The following is a 22167-nucleotide window of genomic DNA, read 5'->3' as shown; positions in this document are numbered from 1 at the left end:
CGTTTCTTGCTATGATGACACTGCGGAGATTAGCGGCAGATGAAAAAGAAATCAACCCAAACAGCATTGCAGCAGATGTCATTGAGTCCTGCTTTTACATGGATGATCTCGTGCATGGCTGTCATACAGCAGAAGAAGCTGAAGAACTGAAAGAAAACCTTATGTCGGTGCTCCAGAGTGGAGGATTTAACCTGCGCAAGTGGAAATCAAATCACTTACCTATATCAACCACATCAGAATCAGAACAAACAGAATTTGACTTTAAGCATGCAGAAACATCAAAAACTTTAGGGTTAAGTTGGAACCCCATTCAAGACTGTTTCACATTCCAATCAAAAATTGAAATATCATCAGAAGTGGTGACAAAGAGATCATTCCTATCAGACCTTTCGAAGATCTTCGATCCCATCGGATGGCTCTCCCCACTGACTACAAAATTAAAAATTATGTTCCAGCAAGTATTTATGTCACAGATTGGATGGGACGATCAACTACCAAAAGATTTAACCACAGAATGGATGGTGCTTAGAGAGGATATCATAAATATCAACTATTATCAAATACAACGATGGCTTGGCACTGTTAACGGCGACGAGATTGAGTTGCACGGCTTCTGCGACGCGTCTCTGAAAGCTTATGCGTGCGTCATCTACTGTAAAATCAAGAGAGGAGACCATGTATCAATCAACCAAGTAACTGGAAAGGCAAGACTAGTTCCTGCTAGCAGCACCAAAGAAGAAAAGGTATCATTACCTAGATTAGAGCTATGTGGTTCTCTTCTACTATCAGTTGTTATGGAGAAAGTCATACAATGTCTATCAGAAGACTATAAAATATCAGTTTACGGATGGTGCGACAGTAAAATAGTGCTAGGATGGCTACAGGGTGAGCCGGCACGTTGGAAAACTTTCGTGGCCAACAGAGTATCAAAGGTGGTGAAGACCATCCCATCAGACTCATGGAGATATGTGGCATCAGCAGATAATCCGGCAGACTGTGCTAGCCGAGGACAATCAGCCACGGAACTCAAGAACAACGCCCTCTGGTGGTGCGGGCCGGAATGGCTTCGAGAGTTCGAAAATACAACCGCTCAAAAGGAAACATATCAAACCGATCAAGAAATCAAAAAGATAAAACATGTAAACGTCACGCAGCAAGACAACAATGACGTCATCAATAAGGTCATCAACCGTTTCAGCTCCCTGAAAAAAGTTGTACGTTCAATCGCATGGTTGAAGCGTTTCGTGCAATATTTATCAAACAAATGTCACAAAAAACAGCAAATTTGGAAACCTTATCTGTCCATCAGCGAACTCAGAATCAGCAAAATCATAATAATAAAGCACACACAGCACGCTGAGTATAGCAAGGAGATAGATAAATTACAATCAGGCCAGAGTATCAGCGGAAAGAGCAAACTGTTGTGTGTTACGCCCTTTTTAGACGAGGAAGGTATCCTCAGGGTAGGGGGTAGATTGAAACACGCTAACATGCACCCCGATATGAAGCACCCGATCATCATACCAGAAAAGTGCAGATTATCGGAACTTATCATAGATCAAACACATAAACTCACATTCCACGGTGGACCTAAAATGACTACAGGAGTAATCAGACAAAAGTACTGGATTATTGGTGGTTACCGTGTTGTGAAAAAGCAAATAAGATTGTGTGTTAAGTGCAGAAAGCACTCACCATCAAAACATCAACAATTAATGGGCGACCTACCGGAGCCAAGAATCAACACCGCTCGACCGTTTTATCATACAGGTGTCGATTACACCGGCCATCTTTATGTGAAAGCTAGTAAAGGTCGAGGCACCAAAACATCAAAAGGATATGTTGCGGTATTTGTATGTATGGTGACAAAAGCCGTGCATCTCGAATTAGTTTCGGATTTATCAACATCAGCGATGCTAGCAGCCCTAAAACGCCTATCAGCAAAAAGAGGGACACCTGGGCACCTGTACAGCGATTTTGGATCCTGCTTCATTGGCGCTGACCGAAAACTGAAAGAAGAATACGAACAGATCAAAGAAACATTCGGTACAGAGTTCATGAGCGAGATAGCAGATATGAATATCGAATGGCATTTCCAAGGACCATCATGGCCATCAGCAGGAGGTTTGTGGGAGAGTCAGGTCAAACAACTGAAACATCACCTTAAAAGAGTTGTCGGCGATCAAAAACTGACATTTGAGGTACTCCTCAAGCGAGTAACGTGGAGTACTCTCCACGTTACTCGCTCAGCTAGAAGCCTGTTTGAACAGTAGGCCCCTGTGTCCAATCACAGAAGACCCGAATGAGCTAGATTGTTTAACACCTTCGCACTTTTTGGCAAGCGGTCCTTCTCTAAACGTGATGGAAACGGAAGAAGATCATAGAAGTAGATGGTATCATACTCAAAAAATATTCAACGACATCTGGAGGCGATGGAGAAATGAATATCTCACGCAGTTATCCATCAAGGGTAAATGGCGTAGCCCTCAACCAAACTTCAAGGTCGGAGATATAGTTATCATAAATGACGCGAATTTGCCGGCTGGGAAGTGGCCAATGGGCCGAATCTTAGAGGTCCATCCGGGAAAGGACGGATACGTGAGGGTGGTAACTGTCAAAACGAAAAACGGCATAATAAAACGTCCTATCGTTAAATTATCAATACTGCCTGTAGAGCAAAATTATCAAACTATCAACAACCAAGCAGCAGAAAGCGATGACTCATCAAATGCTCAACGCAACTTGCCTCCCACTGAACAAAACAAAAGGCCAAAAAGAACAATTAAAAAGAAGAAACCATTCAACCTATCATTACTCGTATCAGCATTATTGTTCTTCTTCAGCCTAATATCAAACTCCGAATGTGCCTACAACTATACAACGTTCAAAAACAATCAATCAGTCTATTTTGACAAAATATCAAACGCACAATTAATAAGAGATGAGTGGCGGCTTATCGTTTATTATGACATGAACCCATACCGAGACGGCTTGTCGACAATTACAGAGTACTTATATTACATAAACAAAGTATGTACCAAGATAAGAAGTCAGTCACACTGTGAAGAGATCATGTTACAACTGCGACACGAGTTCGGAGAAATAAAGCACTACGATGGTGTACTATCAAATCAACAGACGGTGAGGCGCCGGCGCAGACGAGGCTTAGTCAACCTCGTGGGAAACGTAGCTAATACCTTATTTGGTGTACTAGACAGCCAGTTTGCAGAAAAATATGAGAATGACATCAACCTCATCAAGCAAAATCAAAATCATTTAGCAATGTTGTGGAAAAACCAGACATCGATAGTTGAAGCAGAGTTTAACTTTATCAAAAGATCTGAGGATATTATGGATAAACATCATAAGGCGATCAACAAGAGACTATTAAATTTAGAACAGAATCAGAATAATATTCAGAAAGACTTGAACAGCATATCATTAATCAATGACTTCACGATGTCAGCTGCTATAACCAGTAATCTAATTTCTCAAATCAAATCTATGCAAAATGACCTACTCGATACCATTACCAACATCTATCATGGGAAAATAAACTTACATCTAATAACACCTGAACAACTACAACACGAGCTCAATATCATATCATCTCATCTTACCAAGGACCTTACACTGCCTGGTGAAGACTCAAACTTAGCGAAAATTTATCATCTATTAAAAACAAGAGCAAAACTATCAAAAAACTATATCATCATTGAAATAACCATACCCTTAGTCACCAGAGACTACTACGAGATTTTAAAAATAATACTAATTCCCCATCAAATACAAAATAATAAAGTCAGCATAGTTCCAGTATCAAATTACATTGCTATCAACCTAAGAAAGGATACGATGATTCGAGTGTCTCAAAATGAATTACAGTTATGTATGGAGAGGGATCAGTCATCAATCATTTGCAACTTAAGGTCTCCAGTATATTCAATCAAAAGTGATGAAGATGTGTGTCAGAAGAAAAATGGGTCAAGTCTATGTAAAACAGCTGTCCAGCTATGCGACAATGAATGGATAGAGCTGAGTCAAATAAATACATACTTTTATTTCTGTTGCGATAAATGCCCGATTAAATTATTATGCCCAGATCAGATTACATCATTACAATTACAATCAGCTGGCATGTTTGCTGTCGGAACCGATTGTGCTATAAAATCAAAAGAGTTTACATTATACTCACACAATCAGAAATCCAACAAATTAGTACTGCACTCCGAAATAGAACTACCAAAAATGGCTGCTATTAATCACATGTTTAATATAACGCTGCCATTAGAGAATATCACCACAGAATCAATATCAGACCAAGAGCACCAGCAACAATTATCAGAAGTTCAGAGACAACTGGATGACATGAAGCAGAGAGTACCTCTGGTAGCAAGCAGTATGAGCAATCATGACATTCATCACTACGTGGCGGTGTACGGGATAGTAGCGACCCTGGCGATCGTCGGCGCGGCGGTGGCGTGGCGGCGAGCGTGCGGCGGCAGGCAGCGCGCCCGGGCGCCGGCGGCCCCGGCAGCCCGCCCAGCGGCCCCCCGCCCGGGCTCTCCGGTCCTGGTGGGCCACTCCAGTGTGTTGTGTAGTGACAACATTCGATTGCAAAATCTATCTTATGAGTGCAGTGATAGTGGTCATAAAATTCCAGTAGTATGTGCGCGTAAAAATAAGTACAATCGATCAATGTGATTGGACAAAATCATTTTCTAAATATCATTAGATTCTATTTACATTCTGTTAACTTTAGATTCATTCTATTAAATATTATAATTTTTGGAATAACTTCTATTTAAGATATGTATCAATTTCATATCATTTACTTAGTCATTACCTTATCAGTAGATCATATATTCAATTTTATCATTTCGTTTCAATATCATTTTCTCTCTTCTCTGAGTGGGGAAGATGTTAGAGTTAACATCTAGGCATTAGTTTGCATTTCCTTAAACGTGTTGACCTACTTAGACTTAGCGACAATTGTACCTACATAATCATATTTCAGTGTTCAATATACCGTTCACACATTACGACGTCTTTTCATTATCATACGTCACGCGGCGGTTCGGCACTCACCCTATCAAACTATCAATTATCATTAACTATCAACCCCGTTGTTGTGGGCAGCAATCAACCCCAACACTGTCAATCAAACGTCACAGCTGTCATCACAAACTGACAGCTGTCACCACAAACGTCAAATACCGCTTACCGAACAGCTCCACCTGTCCCTCGTCCGACCCGAGCTTGTTCTGCGCCTGCACGTGAACACGCCGTACTGGCGCTTCTCGATGTGATCACGCGGCGCTACTGACAGCCACCACTATAGCGGGAGCTAGTGTAGAAGCAAAACCTATCTTGCACCTTCTTCTTCTTATCGTGACGACGACAAACCAACAAAGTCGCTAAATAACACAGCTAGAAAGCTTTCATATAAATATCTACGAAAATACCACACAAACTAAGCTCATCCGTCAAGCGACGTAATCCTATCCCTTTTAAACAGTCTACAACTCAAAAAACGCGCCAACTGTCTAATAAACATCTGACAGCAGCTGTAACTTCAGGCGGGATCTCATACCGTACCTAGCATGCTATACAGACTACAAATTCATAAATATAGGCACCAAACGCAATCCTATCCGTTTTACAACGATTTAAGACACAACACAACTTCTAGAACGCGCCAACCGTCATCACGCACAAACGTAACATTTGACAGCTGTCAAATATCGCTTACCGAACAGCTCGACCTGTCCCTCGTCGGACCCCAGCTTGTTCTGCGCCTTGCACGTGAACACGCCGTACTGGCGCTTCTCGATGGTGATGACGCGGATGGTGGTGTCCGTGAACTCGTCGGCCGTCGCGAAGTGGGATATTCTGTGTGGGGAGAGTGGGGATTTAGTTCGGGTTGCTGGAGATAGATGGCATTATCGTATATTTTGTAGTCAAATTAATTCCTTTACATGATACTTTTTTTGGAAAAACACTTTATTGACCAGAAGGGCTAGCTTACTAGCCCTTCTGGTCAATAAAGTCTCTGGGCGCATTTAAGATGTGACAAGAGTTTTGCATCGCGTTCACTCACATCGCGCAGCCTCAAGAGCGAGCGTGACGGAGAAGTCTTGTCACGTCTTAATAGCGTTCTTTGCCAGGCCGTAAGTACGACGACAGTAAGGCCACCTGAATGCCTATCGCTATCATAGGATAATCATCTTAGGGCCGATTTTTCAATGGTCAGATAAGTATTATCTGAAGAATAAAATTGTTGCTGTCATTGTCTAATACAAACATTCAGATGTGACAGCAACAATTTTATTCCTCAGATAACACTTATCTGACTATTGAAAAATCAGCCCTAAATCAAAGCGTAAATTAGGATATGGATGTCATGTCACCAGACTAGGCAGGCCTTAGGACAGGTAGACCTAAGGTTCAGCTGGTGATCATGACTACTGACCTGTAGTGCTGGTTATTGGACAGCTGCACCTCATCCTTGAGCCACACGATGGCGGGCGGGGGGTAGGCTTCCACGTGGCACTCGAGGTCCATGTCGAATTGGAGAGCCTGCGGGGATAAGGGAAAAAGGTTGATGAATTCGTTAGTTACGGTGGCGCTAGATGGCGCTAGCAAGACAAGATATTGATCTAGTAGTTAACCACTTGCGTGGCGGTAGCATTTAGCTTGGATTCTAATATACTGCATGGAACACAAGAGATTGATGAAGTGGTTAGTAACAACGACGCTAGATATGATGAGCTATGTGGTTCACTAGGTACCTCCTTATGGCACTGTCTATGTCTAATTGCAGTGCCTGCAATATGTGGTGACGTATCACGTAAATTGCAGTTTACACGTCACTCGGAGAGGCTCCTCTCAGGAACCTGAATCTTAACAAACTTATTTTCGCGACGAAAATTGCCTCTCTACTCACTTGACCGAGTCTCGGTCGCGGCACAGACACGACGGGCGCGAACTCAACCTCGAGGTTGATGTTCCTGCGGGCTCCCTTGCCCACGCCGCTCTCAGCTACACAGTAGTACGTACATAACCTAGGTATACAGGGTGTTGCGAAAGGGGTATACTAAGCCGAAACCTACATGTGTAACATGTTATATATAAGCCAAAAAATTATGATATGACACGCTACACACGTAGGTTTCGGCGTAGAATACCCTTTTTGCAACACCCTGTATACAGCATGCTCTCTCACCTGGCCGAGTCTCGATATTGGCACAGACACGGCGGGGCTCCCTCCCAGGTTTCCATTTATTGCGCACTAAACTAGTTAACAGTGACGTATTTTTGGCAAATCGCGATAAAGTGACGGTTATTTAGGTCTAATGCGCGCTAAACTATTTTCGGCGAATCTCGATATAGTGTCGTTTATCTACATCGATTACGGACTATCTAGTGAGTTTTGATTCTGCGTAAATAGCTAGCGTTAATCTAGGCTGTCAGCTTTCTACATAACTAATTTCACTACAATGGCTCCGGTCGTTTTCCTGTGTACAAAACCTAGCAACATTCTTCATCTACTCACCTGACCGAGTCTCGGTCGCGGCACGGACACGACGGGCGCGAACTCCACCTCGAGGTTGATGTTCCTGCGGGCCCCCTTGCCCACGCCGTTCTCGGCCACACAGTAGTACGTGCCGCGGTCCTCTTTGTGCACGGCGGCGATTTTTAGGATGTTGCCTCTGTGGGGGAAAGGGGGTTTAGGTTAGCACCTGTACTTAGATAGTCGACCGAAGCGAGGCAGCACAAAACTAACCTACATTCCCTATTGTGTTGAGAAGCGAGGTCATACATCTCAACCCGGCATACTCTGAAGCTTAGAGAACTGAGCGAAGTGATGCAATACCAACTTAACTGGTACTTTTTAAACCCCAAAGAGCCGAACGAACCGAAACCATACAATCTAATACCGTATTTCCTAAAATGTAAAGAGCTGAGCAATGCGAAGTAGTATATAGTACAAAAAAAACAAACTGACAATTCCTAAATTCTAATTGACCATGATAACTTTCTAAACAAGAATGGAATGCTTAAAAAAAAAAGATCCCGACAAATTGAGAACCTCCTCCTTTTTTTGAAGTCGGTTAAAAACCGATTCGGGGAATATGCTTTCAGTACAATTTCTAGTTATCATAACGTTGTATAATAATTTATTCAAATAAAAATGTTATGAACCCCTGTAATTTTGTTTACATTCTTTATCTCGTTTTCTTAGCCTTACATTAGAGTTGTTGTTGGTATTTACCTGTAGATGGACCCCCCGGTGGGCAGGATGGCGTTGTTCTCGCGGCGCCACGACATCTTCGGCGGCGGGAACCCGCCCGCGTAGCACTCCATTTGAGCACCTGAGGGTAGGGGGTAGGGGTTATATTTGTGTGTGCATTTTAGAGTGGATAGATTTTAGCTTCAGATATCAGCCCAGTTGTGTGTGATAAAGTTAGCTTCAAAAGAAGTTATAACGTACAAATGTGGTACAAATAAACAAAACACAAATGTACAGATCAGTTTGTACAGGGAAAAGCGTGGCGTGTGCGTCACCTCGGGATAACAGTACTCTTGAAAGGCAATGTATAGCGTCTGTCTTGCGTTCTCAACATCAAATGAATTATAACTTTTCTTCAAAAGCGTTTTTGCAAAAAGTAAAAATACATACAGTATGCTGATCAAGCTAATGCCTATTTTAGAACCTAGTATGTAGAATTTACTTTCCGCCAAAAACAAGATTTTTGGCCATTATTTATGAGTTATGATTGTTTTAATTTTGGGAACCCAAGGCAGACGCAATACATTCATTGCCTTTCAAGGGTAGGGGTACTGACGTGAGCATGATGGATGTATGTACGTAGTCTATATAATGTGTACTTACTCTCTCCCTCGCTGGCGACAAGAGACCGCGTGGAGTTGTCAGAGATGATGGGGGGCAGACGCACCTGAGGAATAACAAATTAATGCACATAAAGCCATAAAGATCCGGGCAAAATGAATTAATATTGTGTGTCACTTAGGTCCGGGTAAGATAGAGTTCATTAGCCAACATAATGTCTACTGCTCACAAATACATGCTATACTTGTCTAGAACTACCATGTATTTGATCCAGTCTAGACCGATCTGTCTGGTATAGGTCAGAGCATTGTAGTTACTGACCTGCTATGAACACATCCGTCCCGAAACAGACTGGTATGGATCTGAAGGGGTCACACTATATGACGAAAACCGAAGTTTTGGAGCGTTACAGCGGTTGCAAGACAGCTCTCGTTTTTGTCAGTATAGAGTAACCGTCCTGTCCCACTAACTCCTCAGGGCATCTCACCTGCAGTTCTACTTCAGCAGTGATGCGGTTGGAGACGGAGATGAGCACCTGGCACTGGTACCAGCCCGCGTCCGTCTCTTGGATGTCACGGATCTGTGGAAGAAGAAGAGGAATTGCAGTGGCTATTATGGATATCTAGTATTTTGTTAGGTTTGAACAGTTTGAAGACAGTATAAGAGGTTATATTGGTAGATTTGCATTGAAATACATGTAGGTATTAGTTATAATATTCTATTTTGTTATGTGATAGGGTCAAGCTCCTGTGTGTGGCCCTCTAGAGTAGAACCTTTGAACATACTGGAGCAGCAAGCCTGGATGTTCTTATGGGCTTTTTTACAACGAAAGTATCAGATTATATACATTTCCTACACAATGGGAGTTGTGTTGTGTAATTCATGTGATCTTTGTAATTCGCAAATCAAATAAATCAATGTACAGTAAGCTTCACAGAAACCTGACCCCGGGAACGCCGGCAGCTGCAGAATGCAGGCCACTGTACACAAATATGTAATACTTTATTAAACTCACAGAAAGCGTGTAAGTAGCCGAAGCCACGTCGAACCGGAGGGAGAATCTGGAGTCCTTGATGATGAGCCCCGAGTTGGTGGACAGCGGCAGGGACTCCACCGACTTGTGACGGTCGTACTTCACCTGGGGATAGGGAGAAATGTAGGTTAGAATGGTAAATCAATAAAGAAAGACTTAATCTTCTTTTATAAATAAAAATTAATTGATGTTCGTTAACCGATTTGGCTAATTTTGATCATGAAATATTCGTGGAAGTCCAGGGAAGGTTTAAAAGGTAATAAAAGGGAAGTAGGGAAGGGGGTAGGGTAAGAGGCGGTATGGAGGGGCCAGCTAGTAAATAAATAAAAATAATATGTGTGGACTTCAGACTATTCACCATTAAAATGCTACATTAGCCATGAGTGCTATAGACTTCTATTATTCCCGGAATTCCCACGGGAAAATCCTTGTGGCGAATCAAAGCTCGCGCGAATATTCTAGTATGTATACCTACATATAATTAATTCCCCATACGATTAACAATACCTAATTAACACATCATAATGAAACCATTAACATAACAGCAGTAAGTACCTACATGCAGTACATAGTAATAGTACATAAGCCTACTGACATGATTCAACGTGAGTCATGGCAACGCAATGTATTTGATGTCAGTCAGTCAAGATCATGATCAGCCGACCGTTTAAATGTTATAGGGTGGAATTTGATCAGTGATATTCCCGTTGACAGTTGAATAAATACCTACTCAGCTGATATGTATGGAAAAGCAGGTTTTTGGGTTATTCCCAAAAATATCTCTGCATACTTGCTGTTGGTTTTAAGGGTCTGCAATAGGGAATCGAGGGTTGGCATTGTCATAGAATTATGTAGTAAATGATGCTCTACAGCCTTGAAAAAAATCACACAGGTAGTTGAAGAGTCTAGCTAGGTGCTGAATCATTCGAATTTAAGTAAATGATTATGGATAACTGTAAATTAATTTCAGAATATCAAGAAAAACCAGTCAATCACACTCCCGTATTGTAACAACTGTGTCGTAATTATAAAGAATTTTCATATGATTTTTATCATATTATAAAGTTAAAGGCTTGGACTAGGCGCTAAATACCTTGTTTTTTAATAAACACACACTTATTTTGTGTAAATTAATCCCAAACTTGAGCAATTTTTTTCCCTCCAATCTTCATACAAATATCTATGGCGGCTTTCTGTGTTATAAAATCATAAACACAAGTGACGTTTGACTCAGTTGGCCGCTGGCCTCCAAAGAAGGGTCACGTCGGTTTAGGCAGCACTGACAGCTCGCGATCTTATCGTGTACAGATACAAAATCACTGCACATTGGTTGTCATTGCACTTTTTCAACTTTTATGACACCAACATAATTTGATTTGAAATTGAGGAAGCATAATTGACAACATTTCAAATAAAATGCTCACCGATTTTATTTTATTTTCGACGAGATATCACAAATTTAGATGACCCGTATCTTTTTATTTCTTAATATTTCTATGTTTTAATATATTTTTTTGATTTCAAAGTTCAAAATATTTTTAGTATGAGTGACGTCACGTCGAGGCTTGGGATAAAAATATTTTCGTTGCCTGCCTAACCTAAAAAAAAAAAGTTGGATGACATTAACTTGACATGAACAAGGACCAATCAGCTTCAACTTCAACTTTATTTTGTGGCAAGGACCAATCACGTACTTCCGTCATTGACAAGGACACATAAAAGTGACAGACATTTGAGTGATGTTTGTCATTGTCATTGTCAAAGTGACATAACATGTTTTTTTGTTGTTTATGTTTTAGAAGTAAAAGCCCGTTTAATTATTATGCCACATCGTGGTGTCACGAATGATAATTTAGATTTTTATGTTTTTCTCTGAAATAAATCAAAAGAAAAATCGGAAACATTTTTTTTTGTGAATATTAGAGCCATATCTCTAAATGGTTTTCGAATTTCAACTGTATAAAATTTTGAAATGTTGTCAATTCTTAATATTCAATATACATTAAATTAAATTAGATAGTGGGCAATGTTCTCGCTTGACATTACAGTTACAGCAGTCTCGTAAAGGTCTGATGAGGAGCAGGAATATAGCGAATGGATCTAAGTGATGACAATACGCACGAACATTAGGTTAGCGATCAAAAATACAGTCTCTTGGTGCTGGTTGAGGTATGGTCTCGTGAGGATCTGATGAGGGCAGTAACACGGTGGTGGCTCAATTTTATTTCAAAGATGTTAATAGCTAAAAGCATCGAGTTTGGGCTATTAAGTATGTTTTTCAGAGAGAGAGAAAGAGATTTTGTTTTTCCTCTGGATGTGTTAGGTTTACTGGGTTTACTAAGTTCATTCTGTTAATGGCATCAAGTTGTTATGTGTTCATAAGTAATAATTATTTATTAACAAAATGCTGTTGATTCTCCACGAAAATGTAAAAATAAAAATAAAATAAATAAAAATAAATTCGTAACGTAAAATTGTCAATGACGGAATTTCTTCAATAGACAGTAGCCACAAAAAAAACAAACGATAGATGGCGTGATTTGAAGATAAAGATACATTTTTTCGACACATAGACAGCAACAACAAAAAAAAATACAGATTTAAAGAAAAGAAACACATACTTATACAAAACAACAAAGAAAAAAAAAGGATACACATCAAAATAACTGGAAAAAACATAAGCCCCAATTTACTTGTGTGGGACAGGGAGTACCATAATATTTTTTTTGGGGTACTCCCCATCTATGCGAAATATAAGCTTGATATCTTTACCCGTTTCTGAGAAAAAGGGCGGTGACAGACAGTCAGTCAGACAGACGGACAACAAAGAGATCCTATAACGGTTGCTTTTTTTCTTTTGACGTTCGAAACCCTAAAATTAAGTAAAAATATTATGCTGCCAAAAAATGTACTTACAGGTATTGAAAAAGCGGTATATAAACAAATTATACCAGCAGAGGGTTCACCATTTAGCTGAATGTTACTTAGAAAACGGCCTTGAGTGGCGGTCAAGTTGGTCCCCGCCTGCGATACTTTCCATTAACATTGGGACTCGTTTTCATGTTTTTAGCGTACAGTCAGGTTTTTAGTTTTTTATAATTGTATTTTTTTATTTGTAACTTTTTAGTTGTTTTTATTTTATGAAATTTTACGTCGGTAGGTAGTTCATGATCATTTTTTATTTCAATAATTTTGGTGTTGTTATTTAAATACCTTCAATATGCATATTTTTGTAATGTGAAAATCAAGTCCTTTCATTTGATACCTTACACGGCAAAGTTGAATTATTATTTTTTCGATCATCACGTTATGTCCTCAAGAGGGCGCTATGTACATTTTAATGGAACGTCACATAGCCTATAGCCATCGCGCCATCAATACGCTTCTAACAATACCTCATACATCAAAATCTATCAAGCCGTTTAGGCTACAGGAGGGAACAAAGAAACAGACAAACATACATGTCGGCGAAGGTGAGGGGTTCGGCAGTAGCTCTCCATCTCCATCAGACATAGTGGGCGTGCAATGGGATCCGGGCTTGATGGAAACACTCTTTGTAGGCAATCACTTGATTTATTAGGTAGGTGCACTTCACAGAATACAAGACAGACTATGATACGAAACGTAGGGTACAGGTCGATAGCGCTCGGCGGTTGGAAGGCAAGTGAGGGAGCGCAGCTCTGCTCCCACCTGCTGCCACGCGCCCCACCATAGACGCTGTAGAGCGCCGCCAGGCGGCGCTGCTGCGCTTCGTATCCGGGCGAGTCAGCGGTGTCAGTATCATGACTGTAATCATGACTTCACCGACATACATACATACAATCAAAAAACATTACCCTCCTCCTTCGGCAGTCGGGTAAAAAGGAGTAAGACAGGGGGTCATTCTGAACTTTTGCTCTACGAGTTTTGGAAATTAACAAAAAAAAACCTTTTTCATAGAAACTTTGTTGGACATGTGACTTTTTACCATGGAAAACGAATATTTTTTTTCGCGAATTTGCAAATCTCGTAGAACAAAAGTTGTTCAGAATGACCCCTTGAGTCATCCCCTTTTGGCTTAGTATAGCCCTTTTGCGACACTATGTATTTACTTTGCTTTGTCGTCGGGGTTCAGTTGGCTGGAGGATGCCTGAAACTTATTATCTACACTTTAATACTTTTAGTTACCTTTCTACAAGTAAATACCACATTTGTTTGAGAAAGCTAATCGGGTTCCGAGTATAGAGTAAAGTGGCACCCCTATTAACTTCTACTCTTTCCTGGTGCCTACCAGTGTAAGTAAGAATTATACTTACTTACCCTAAAATCACCCAAAATGTACTTGAACATAATTGTCAATAAAGTTGGCGAGTAAAAGTTTATCGACCCACTGTGCAAACTTACATGTGTGCGTGTCACTGCGTGTGCTGTGTGAAGAGCATTGAAAACCCAAAATTGGCGCGGCACGTCACCCTGTACGGGCCCTTAAGGCTGTCACTAAAGCTGGAAGAAAATCAGAATCTGTCAAATCTAGTGAGGGGGGGTTGAGGTATGCGGGGCGTTCTACGGACAATGACATGAAATTTTAACATAGTACTCGAAAACATAAAAGTGAAGACATGCCACTTTGTTAAAAATATACTAAGTAAGTAATATTGTTTTGTGATACGAAAATATTTATTTTTATTTGAAAGTATTTTTAATATTTAATAATTAATTATATATAAAGTCGTACCCGTGCCGATATTTATACAGGTTGTTGCAAAAAGGGTTTAATACTATGCCGAAACCTACGTGTGCAGCATGTTATTGATGTTATTTCTAAGCCAGGAAATGAAATCAGAATGTAAAAAAATCGCGAAAATATTATCAGGGTTTAATAGTTCAGGGTGTTGTATTAAACTCTGCCCCCGTGTAATAAAAAAAGTATAGTTAGCCGAAAGGGCGTTACTCAGGCGTCACTCTGAAAAACTTTTATCCTACGTAATTTTTTATATTCATGAAAAAAACGCTTCTTCATATAATTTTTTTTTGGTCACGTGACCTTTTAGTTAGACGACCTGTTTTTTTTTGGTGTTTCAAAAGCAGAACAGTAGTTTGCAGAACTCTGCATATACAGGGTGTCACAAAAGGTTACGTAGCTGGCAAAGGGATATGTGGAGGTCACCAGAAAAATAATAACATGTAAGTACTCCCGCAAGGGAGTACATTAGTACAAGGCGAGAGTGTGTATTTTTTTTAAGTACTTTTTTCGGCGAAAAGTACTCTTTGGTGTCAATAGAAACGTTTTTTGAATTCACATGTTTTCCTCTTTATTCGAAAAAAAAAACTGTATTCCGCATTTTACCATTTGTTTTCCTCTAAACCCCAAACCGTGATTTTTAAACAAGAAAACTTAGTAATTATACCCTTTATTCTCATATACAACGTGCGATGTAGGCGAACGTGAACGAAAACTATGCAATAAGCCTTTGTTTTTATTACTACTTTAGTAAATTACAATAACATACTCAACATTGTTAATTTTTTTTTGCAATGTTATGTTGTTAAATTAAGATCTAATATTTTATTAACATGAAGTTACTTTCAACTTTTTTTTGCATCTATGCGTCGAATCACAGCATGACGGCTGCTGCAGCTTCCTGCTGTCCTGTCCTCCAACCAATCCCACCAGTACTGCAGGTTGCGTCGAATACGAGCCATTCTCTTCGACTTGACAAGACAGGTGCTCCCGGAAGGATCATAGATCGCACGGAACCCGTACCGTATAGAGGCAACGGACTCCTTTGCAACAGCCCCCCAGATTCGGAAGTAGCCCATGCACTGCATGGCGAGCACAGCTGCAGCAATTTTTTCGTACTGAATCATTGGGATGTCATCCCCGAAGGAGGCTCTCAGCCTACCTCACGACCTGTGTGACATTAGAAAAATGCACTGTGCTAACGCCGTTTGCGAGCTTGATTTGCAGGACCGCGTTGTATGCCAAGTTCCACAGCAGAGGGGTCCAAGACCTACCGCTGTGGAACTCCGCAACTGAACTTCTTCAGTGAAAACAAACCCTCTCTTTTCGCATCCTTAATGTACTTGTTAGACACGTATGACCTCTGTCAATTTTCTGCAGATAAGAAGACAAGTGATGGTATACAAGAGCCGCCCTAAAGGTTCGCCCTCTAGGGGATAGAGTTGAACGCGGTTACTATTTTTAAGCAAACAGCCAGCGCAACAACTCGCCCGTGGTTCTTATCCTGCTCCGACAGTGAACGAACGCAAAGTATTGTACCCACTATTCGAATCCGCATTTCGGATGCCAAACTGACTGTCCGAAAGGTCGAAACCGTACCACCACAGAGGTATGACTCGTTCGAAGAGCTTATCAGGCTCTTACAGCAATCAGATGTGTCGGTACACTGAAAGATAATCTACAGGCCTGCTTTATTTATTTAGGAGCACTAATGGCCTCCTTTCAGTCATTGAGTCACTGGCACTCAGGCTGCGGTTGAACAGGAAGATAGACTGTCTCAACAAATCATTTTTAGGCTACTTAAAAAAAACTTTAGGTGGGTAGTATGCCAACTAGAACTACAAATAAAACAGTATTTTTGTCTCCTCTAAAATTTGGTCACGAGGAGTTACGATGATTACGATCTAAGGTGACGCTGACGATATTTTATACAAGGTATTGAAAAAAGGGTATAAAGCTTAGCCAAAAGTGGATTTAGGTGCCATTCTGATCCACTTTTCTTCTACAATTTTGAAAATTCACGTAACAAAACCTTTTACATAGAAACTTATTCGATCACGTGACTTTTTACTATAGAGACCGAATTTATTTTTCGAGAATTTCCAAAACTTGGAGAACAAAAGTTGTTCAGAATAACCCCTGAGTCAAACCCTTTCGGCACAGTATACCCTTTTTGCAACATCCTGTATAGGTAATATCAGGTTTATAAAAGACCTGGGCCTGTAGAGTGAGACTCGGCATGGGGAGTCATAATTTATAGATCTTTTAGGTTGCAGTGGCGAATGGGCACTGGTAGCCCTGCCCTTTTCTATAACTATAACTATAGGTAATTTTATGGCAATTTAAAAATGGTATAACATTTATCTATTTGAAAAAATCATTAAAAATATACATTACCTATCACCCTAATTTAAAAAAAAAATTCAGCCCTTACTTTAAACTTATAACACCCCTCTATTTCCTTCAGGGGTTAAAAAACCTGTGTATTTAATATTTTCTTATGAGTTTTTTTTTAAAAACTAGGCTCTTACATAGTTGTACATAATATTATGCGGTATTTTATTCCACTTGTAACGCATAAAATTCATAGCTACAGTAAACATTTCATTTTTTTCATGGCGAGATACAGTCGCACTTAACCGCTTTTTTGCAAAGCTTGTTAAATAGATTTAAAAAATTATGTAAATTTTAGATCTTCAATTTTTAAAAATACTTACTTATTTTTAACAACCTGTAGTGTACAGACTACCACATCTTAAAATATATATATTTTTAATTAACTACGGTTTTTGGTTTCAAATAAAACAAATTATGAACTTACTTTTCAACACCCTGTATATTGTGTAGCTTACCTACCATACACAACCGTTAAAATAAAATAAATTACCCCTCAGAATATAAACAGGCTCGCGCTTTGGCATACTGCATTGACCGTATAGTTCTTATTCGGAGAATCTAATAAGTGTCATTATGTGCAATGTTTACCTTTATCTATGCATCTGTAACTCTATAGTAAAAAATGTAAACAAATCGAAAAGGCGAAATGTTTTCTAAGAATTTTTGGGCTTTTCTGCATCTAAAATGATTAGAAAATTAACTTTCCATAGCAAATGCATATGTATTATAATACTTGTAGTCATAATTTGTTGATTTAATCAGTTTTTGTGAATTATTTGATAAAAAATAAAATGGCTTGGGTATCGCTCCTAACAGGCCGCCACCAGGGCGACGACTGAAGAAATCTGAAATCTGTCACGGTGTCATCATTTTTAAACCGGAATTTATTAGTTTTTTGCAAAAAAAGTTGACTTCTGGTCCATTAAATCCAACTCTTTAAGGTAACTTTGTTAAGAATTTAATTACCTACACATACATATAAGATTCCATGAAAATGGGCCCTCTGATTTCGAGGGTTTTTTCATAATAAGTCAAAAAATGGCAAAAGACATGGTGTGTTTGCAAATTTTTTTAACATACTTATTATAATCCTGCACCAATTTATAAGCAACTAACATGTTCAGTATACCCTCTGCTACAAAATATATTTTTATCAATGTGATAGAAGCCACCGTTTTTCCAATCTAATCAAGTATATCAAGCCGACTTTAGCATTTTAGCTTTAGGGATCCCCTTAAGTTGGAATCTTGGGATAAAAGTAGCCAGGTGTACCAACACCCTTTATAAATCCAATGTGGACATAAATTTCTAGTTTCTAGACACTTATAGACTAGCCACATATAAATTCTTACCATACAAAAACTCGTCAACAACAATATAACAAAAACCAAGAAATCTTTTCAATTATACCTATTGGGATAGTTTAAAAAGAGGGGATCTTAAAAATCATTGTCAATGCCCACATAATCTATTTTATACTATGGTTCAATGACTCTTAGGTCTGTGCTTTAAATTTGTATGGTTTTGGACTTCATTGACCATTATGTTTGTTCCCTGTAATAAAAACTCAATAGAATTTAATGATAGTGGAAAAAATCAAATAACACGCAAGACCCATAAGACATTATTCTTGAAGGGTGGGTAGTTTAAAATAATATAAAACGTTGTGTATCTCCTGTTTGTAATTTCTGTGTGTGCGTGACAATAAATCTATCCAACTATACTAGAATTGTTCGAAAATCATTTAAATACCTTATTTGAGTTCTAGATTTAGTAAGTACCCCTACATTTTTAACAACTTAATAAGGCTCTGAATCTGTGACACAAGTTTAAGTATTTAACTTGATTATGTATAATGAATTTTAAATCGATCCAAACCGCACGTAAGGGCGAGTTTCACACCAATTACCAGAAATAGGGGACCAAATTGACCCATTCATGCGATACAATACCCATACATGTGACCATTTGTGACCAATAAAATGTATTTGAATGGAAGCTGCAGTATTGTTGGTGACAGGATGTGACCATCTTTGGTTTTACACTTGGGTGAACTTGTCTACTTTGCTTCCTGAACTTTGATATTGTGGAAAGCTAAAACTTGACTGAAGTTTTGGACAATGTTTATAAATTTTGTTTGTGTCCTCTAACAAAATCTTCAACTCATTTTCATAAAAAAACTTCTTAATATTAACTTCTTATAGGTATGGTTCAGACTTATAATTACTTATGATAATTGGACAAGTTGGGCAAAGTTTATGCATTAATTGTCATTTTATCACAAAGCTCAGATAATTTTGTTTGACTTTAAACAATAATAAATAATAGCCATTTATCAACGTTAAATACAAGTTATTACACTTATTGATATGAAGTACAAAGCCTATAGTTGCATCTCACAATTTAAACCCAGTTGGTTTAAATTACACCAACTATGCTATATGAATCACCACTAAAACCAGTGTAGATTGGGCATTATGTTCCTTTTTTCTTATTTCCAGGCATATGTATGAACACAGGTAGATGTTTACAAAATTATTAAAAGACAGACATTAAAATGAAAACACCCTACTGTTTTCATCAGGGTACTTCATCATGGCATGTTGGTGACAAACACTAGAAGCAATCTAGAGTTTATCAAGTGGAGAAGAAAGGATTAGCCAGTCAGAATATTATGAGTTACTGACTGCACCTAATGTCTACTAAATGTAGCTCGTTTTATACACCCTATTAGGGGTTTAAAGTAAATGTGAACAACACAAATAAACATTACCCATAGCACGGGGTACTCCTGCGCGTAGTGCACGGAGCAGTCGAGGTCCACCTGGCCCCCGATGTCACGGATCTGCTCCTGCGTGATGTGCGAGATGGTCGGCGTCCTCTGTGCCAGGACTGAAACAAATTAGACTTGTGTTAAGCTATAATTTGAACCAAACGTTCAAACAACATGGTAGTTCTGAAGTTAGCAGTGAATGAACTTTTGTACCTTGTCAAACTAACAAACTTCCTATTCATCTTTTCAAAGATTGATTGTTGGCTAGTTTTGGCAAAGCACAAAATTGTACTACTGCAGCCAGGAACTATCAAGAACAATTCAAAATCTATTGTGTTTGGTGTATAAATTGGTTGATGGGGAGTTCATGAGTGGTTTACTTAGTTGATAAAAAATCTTCAGAAATCTGATTTTGACAAAAATAAACATACTTAGTTTACACAAAGGTTAATAATTTTAAAACAAATTATCTGATTTAGAGGTAGGTAAGTATTAAACTTTTCAGTACACTTTTTATATGTTACTTTTCCAGCCATAATTAATAAAATACAAGAATTAGACTGACATGCTGGCAGTTAGTGAACCCTGTAATTAGGGTATAAATGGGTTCTTATTTCAAAAGGGTGTTATTTATTACCCTTAAATGCAATCTACATAAATGGGGTGCCCACCACCCCTTTCTTCCTGTTAAAACCCAATCAAGTGTGATATAATATAGTTATATGTAATACTTTGAGCAATTCCATGTCAAATTCTTAAATCGCTACTCGTAAAGTCTAAAATCGGATGGGAAGTTGTAAGGATAAGGGATCATAGTAGCATTATACATGGAGGCCTACTTGATCAGTTTATAGCAGTAATTTGATGCTCTAAACCTATTATTAAGAGACATCTGTGAAATAAAAGCTTCTATGAAGTAGGTAAGTAAGAAGAATAAAGGATATTTGAAACGGTGAGCTAGGGCGTTGGCAACGAAACCTTTCTATATCAAGTGTTGTTTAACATGCAAAACTGCATTTTTGCACGGTTATGAGAAGTAATGTGGTAAATAATTAAGCTAATATTGAATCCGGAGGGCAATTAACAAGAAAAGGTGTGTCGTTATGCCGAAAACGTGATATTTCGCGGTAAACAAGTAAAGGCAAAACGGGCGGAATATTTTCGCCACATTTATGCCTCATTGTTGCCGGCATGAAAGAAAAACATTGAATTTACTTACCACTAGTAGTTATGCACAGAAAAAGCGTTAAATGCCGCATATTTAACGCCATAATAATACAATTATTTTCCCAAAGAAATGCACACCCGTTACGCTTGGATTGATGTTTATGAACGAATGAAATGAAAATGAAAAATATGGTGTTGGTGATTGAATGAGTTTATTTGAATGTGAATGACAAAGAAAAGGAATGAATGAAATCATTTTTTTTTCAATATGGTAACACTATTCATAAGAATGGAGTAAACACAAGGTAAAGCAGTGCCTTGATTAGTTTCATGGTTTCGTTACTAGATGTCTCGTCTAACAAAGCTATTTCTACCCCTCAGCAGATGGCGTTAAATTATGTTTCGTTAAATAATTTGTACTCAATAAAAGATGGCAGTGGCGTTAATTTTGGATATTTGTATAAAAATAAAATCCACATTTCTGGCTACCGAACTTTATCAAAGGATACTTTAAAAAAAAATTAGTAATAATACATGTTAGGTAAATAGCTTGTTAAGTATTATGTGTAGTTCTATGGTCTTGAAGTGGCTCCGAAAAGGTCCTGCAGTGTAATTTTCATTGTATCGTGTTATTAGTTGCTTGGAAAGCCTCTAGATATCGCTCAAAGCGTGTTTTCTACCTCGCGGTATGGTTTGATTTATAAGGCGCTACATGAAGCTAAATGTAACTACTATTAATTGCTTTTTAGATTTACTAAACTCGATGGTAAATCAAATTTTTGATGCCGATTCTTACTATTTTGTTTTAAGAAATCGGCTATTTATCCTAAGTGTCACATGGCTAAACTACTTTGTCAGGCACTTATTTGTTACGAGGTGATATTTTATTAACGTAGGTACTATGTTAAACCCACGTTATACCCCTTCTCTAACATAGTAACTAGGTACGTTTTGTGATTTTACTCATCATAGCTTTTTTATCTACTCGTTAAGTAAATTTTTTTATGCATTACTTACCATTTGTTACCAACATTTTTTCTCTTTTAATTCAGGGCTATGAAACCTAGTATGTGCTAGGTTTGAGTGAAATAAATTATAGGCAGCCTGGTTTAAAAGTGTAAGGAACATTCTCTTACGATAAGGTATTAGCTAGGCACTTAGGTAGGTATATGTACTTACTTACACCTATTTCTCTAGAATTTAGAAAATATACAATACAATCC

The 22167-nt window shown here is 38.7% G+C and overlaps 1 protein-coding gene across 1 annotated transcript in view; it reads right to left on the bottom strand.

The window, feature by feature from the left end:
- The window catches only part of LOC105392123 (lachesin), a 28616-nt gene extending 7503 nt beyond the window's left edge, over nucleotides 1-21113 (bottom strand). The window contains exons 1-9 of the mRNA XM_048632030.1: nucleotides 20997-21113; nucleotides 19778-19896; nucleotides 9870-9992; nucleotides 9342-9434; nucleotides 8897-8960; nucleotides 8276-8375; nucleotides 7556-7712; nucleotides 6473-6579; nucleotides 5753-5892 (exon numbers count right to left, since the gene is read on the bottom strand). Of these exons, the coding sequence (XP_048487987.1) occupies nucleotides 5753-5892; nucleotides 6473-6579; nucleotides 7556-7712; nucleotides 8276-8375; nucleotides 8897-8960; nucleotides 9342-9434; nucleotides 9870-9992; nucleotides 19778-19896; nucleotides 20997-21048 (955 nt within the window). The 5' untranslated portion in view covers nucleotides 21049-21113. The remainder of the gene's footprint in view (nucleotides 1-5752; nucleotides 5893-6472; nucleotides 6580-7555; nucleotides 7713-8275; nucleotides 8376-8896; nucleotides 8961-9341; nucleotides 9435-9869; nucleotides 9993-19777; nucleotides 19897-20996) is intronic.
- Nucleotides 21114-22167: the final 1054 nt, after the last annotated feature.

This window comes from Plutella xylostella, chromosome 30 (genome assembly GCF_932276165.1).
Source record: "Plutella xylostella chromosome 30, ilPluXylo3.1, whole genome shotgun sequence".
Taxonomy (NCBI): domain Eukaryota; kingdom Metazoa; phylum Arthropoda; class Insecta; order Lepidoptera; family Plutellidae; genus Plutella; species Plutella xylostella.
The sequence above is the reverse complement of the archived record's forward strand: the minus strand, read 5'-3'. Positions and strand labels throughout refer to the sequence as shown.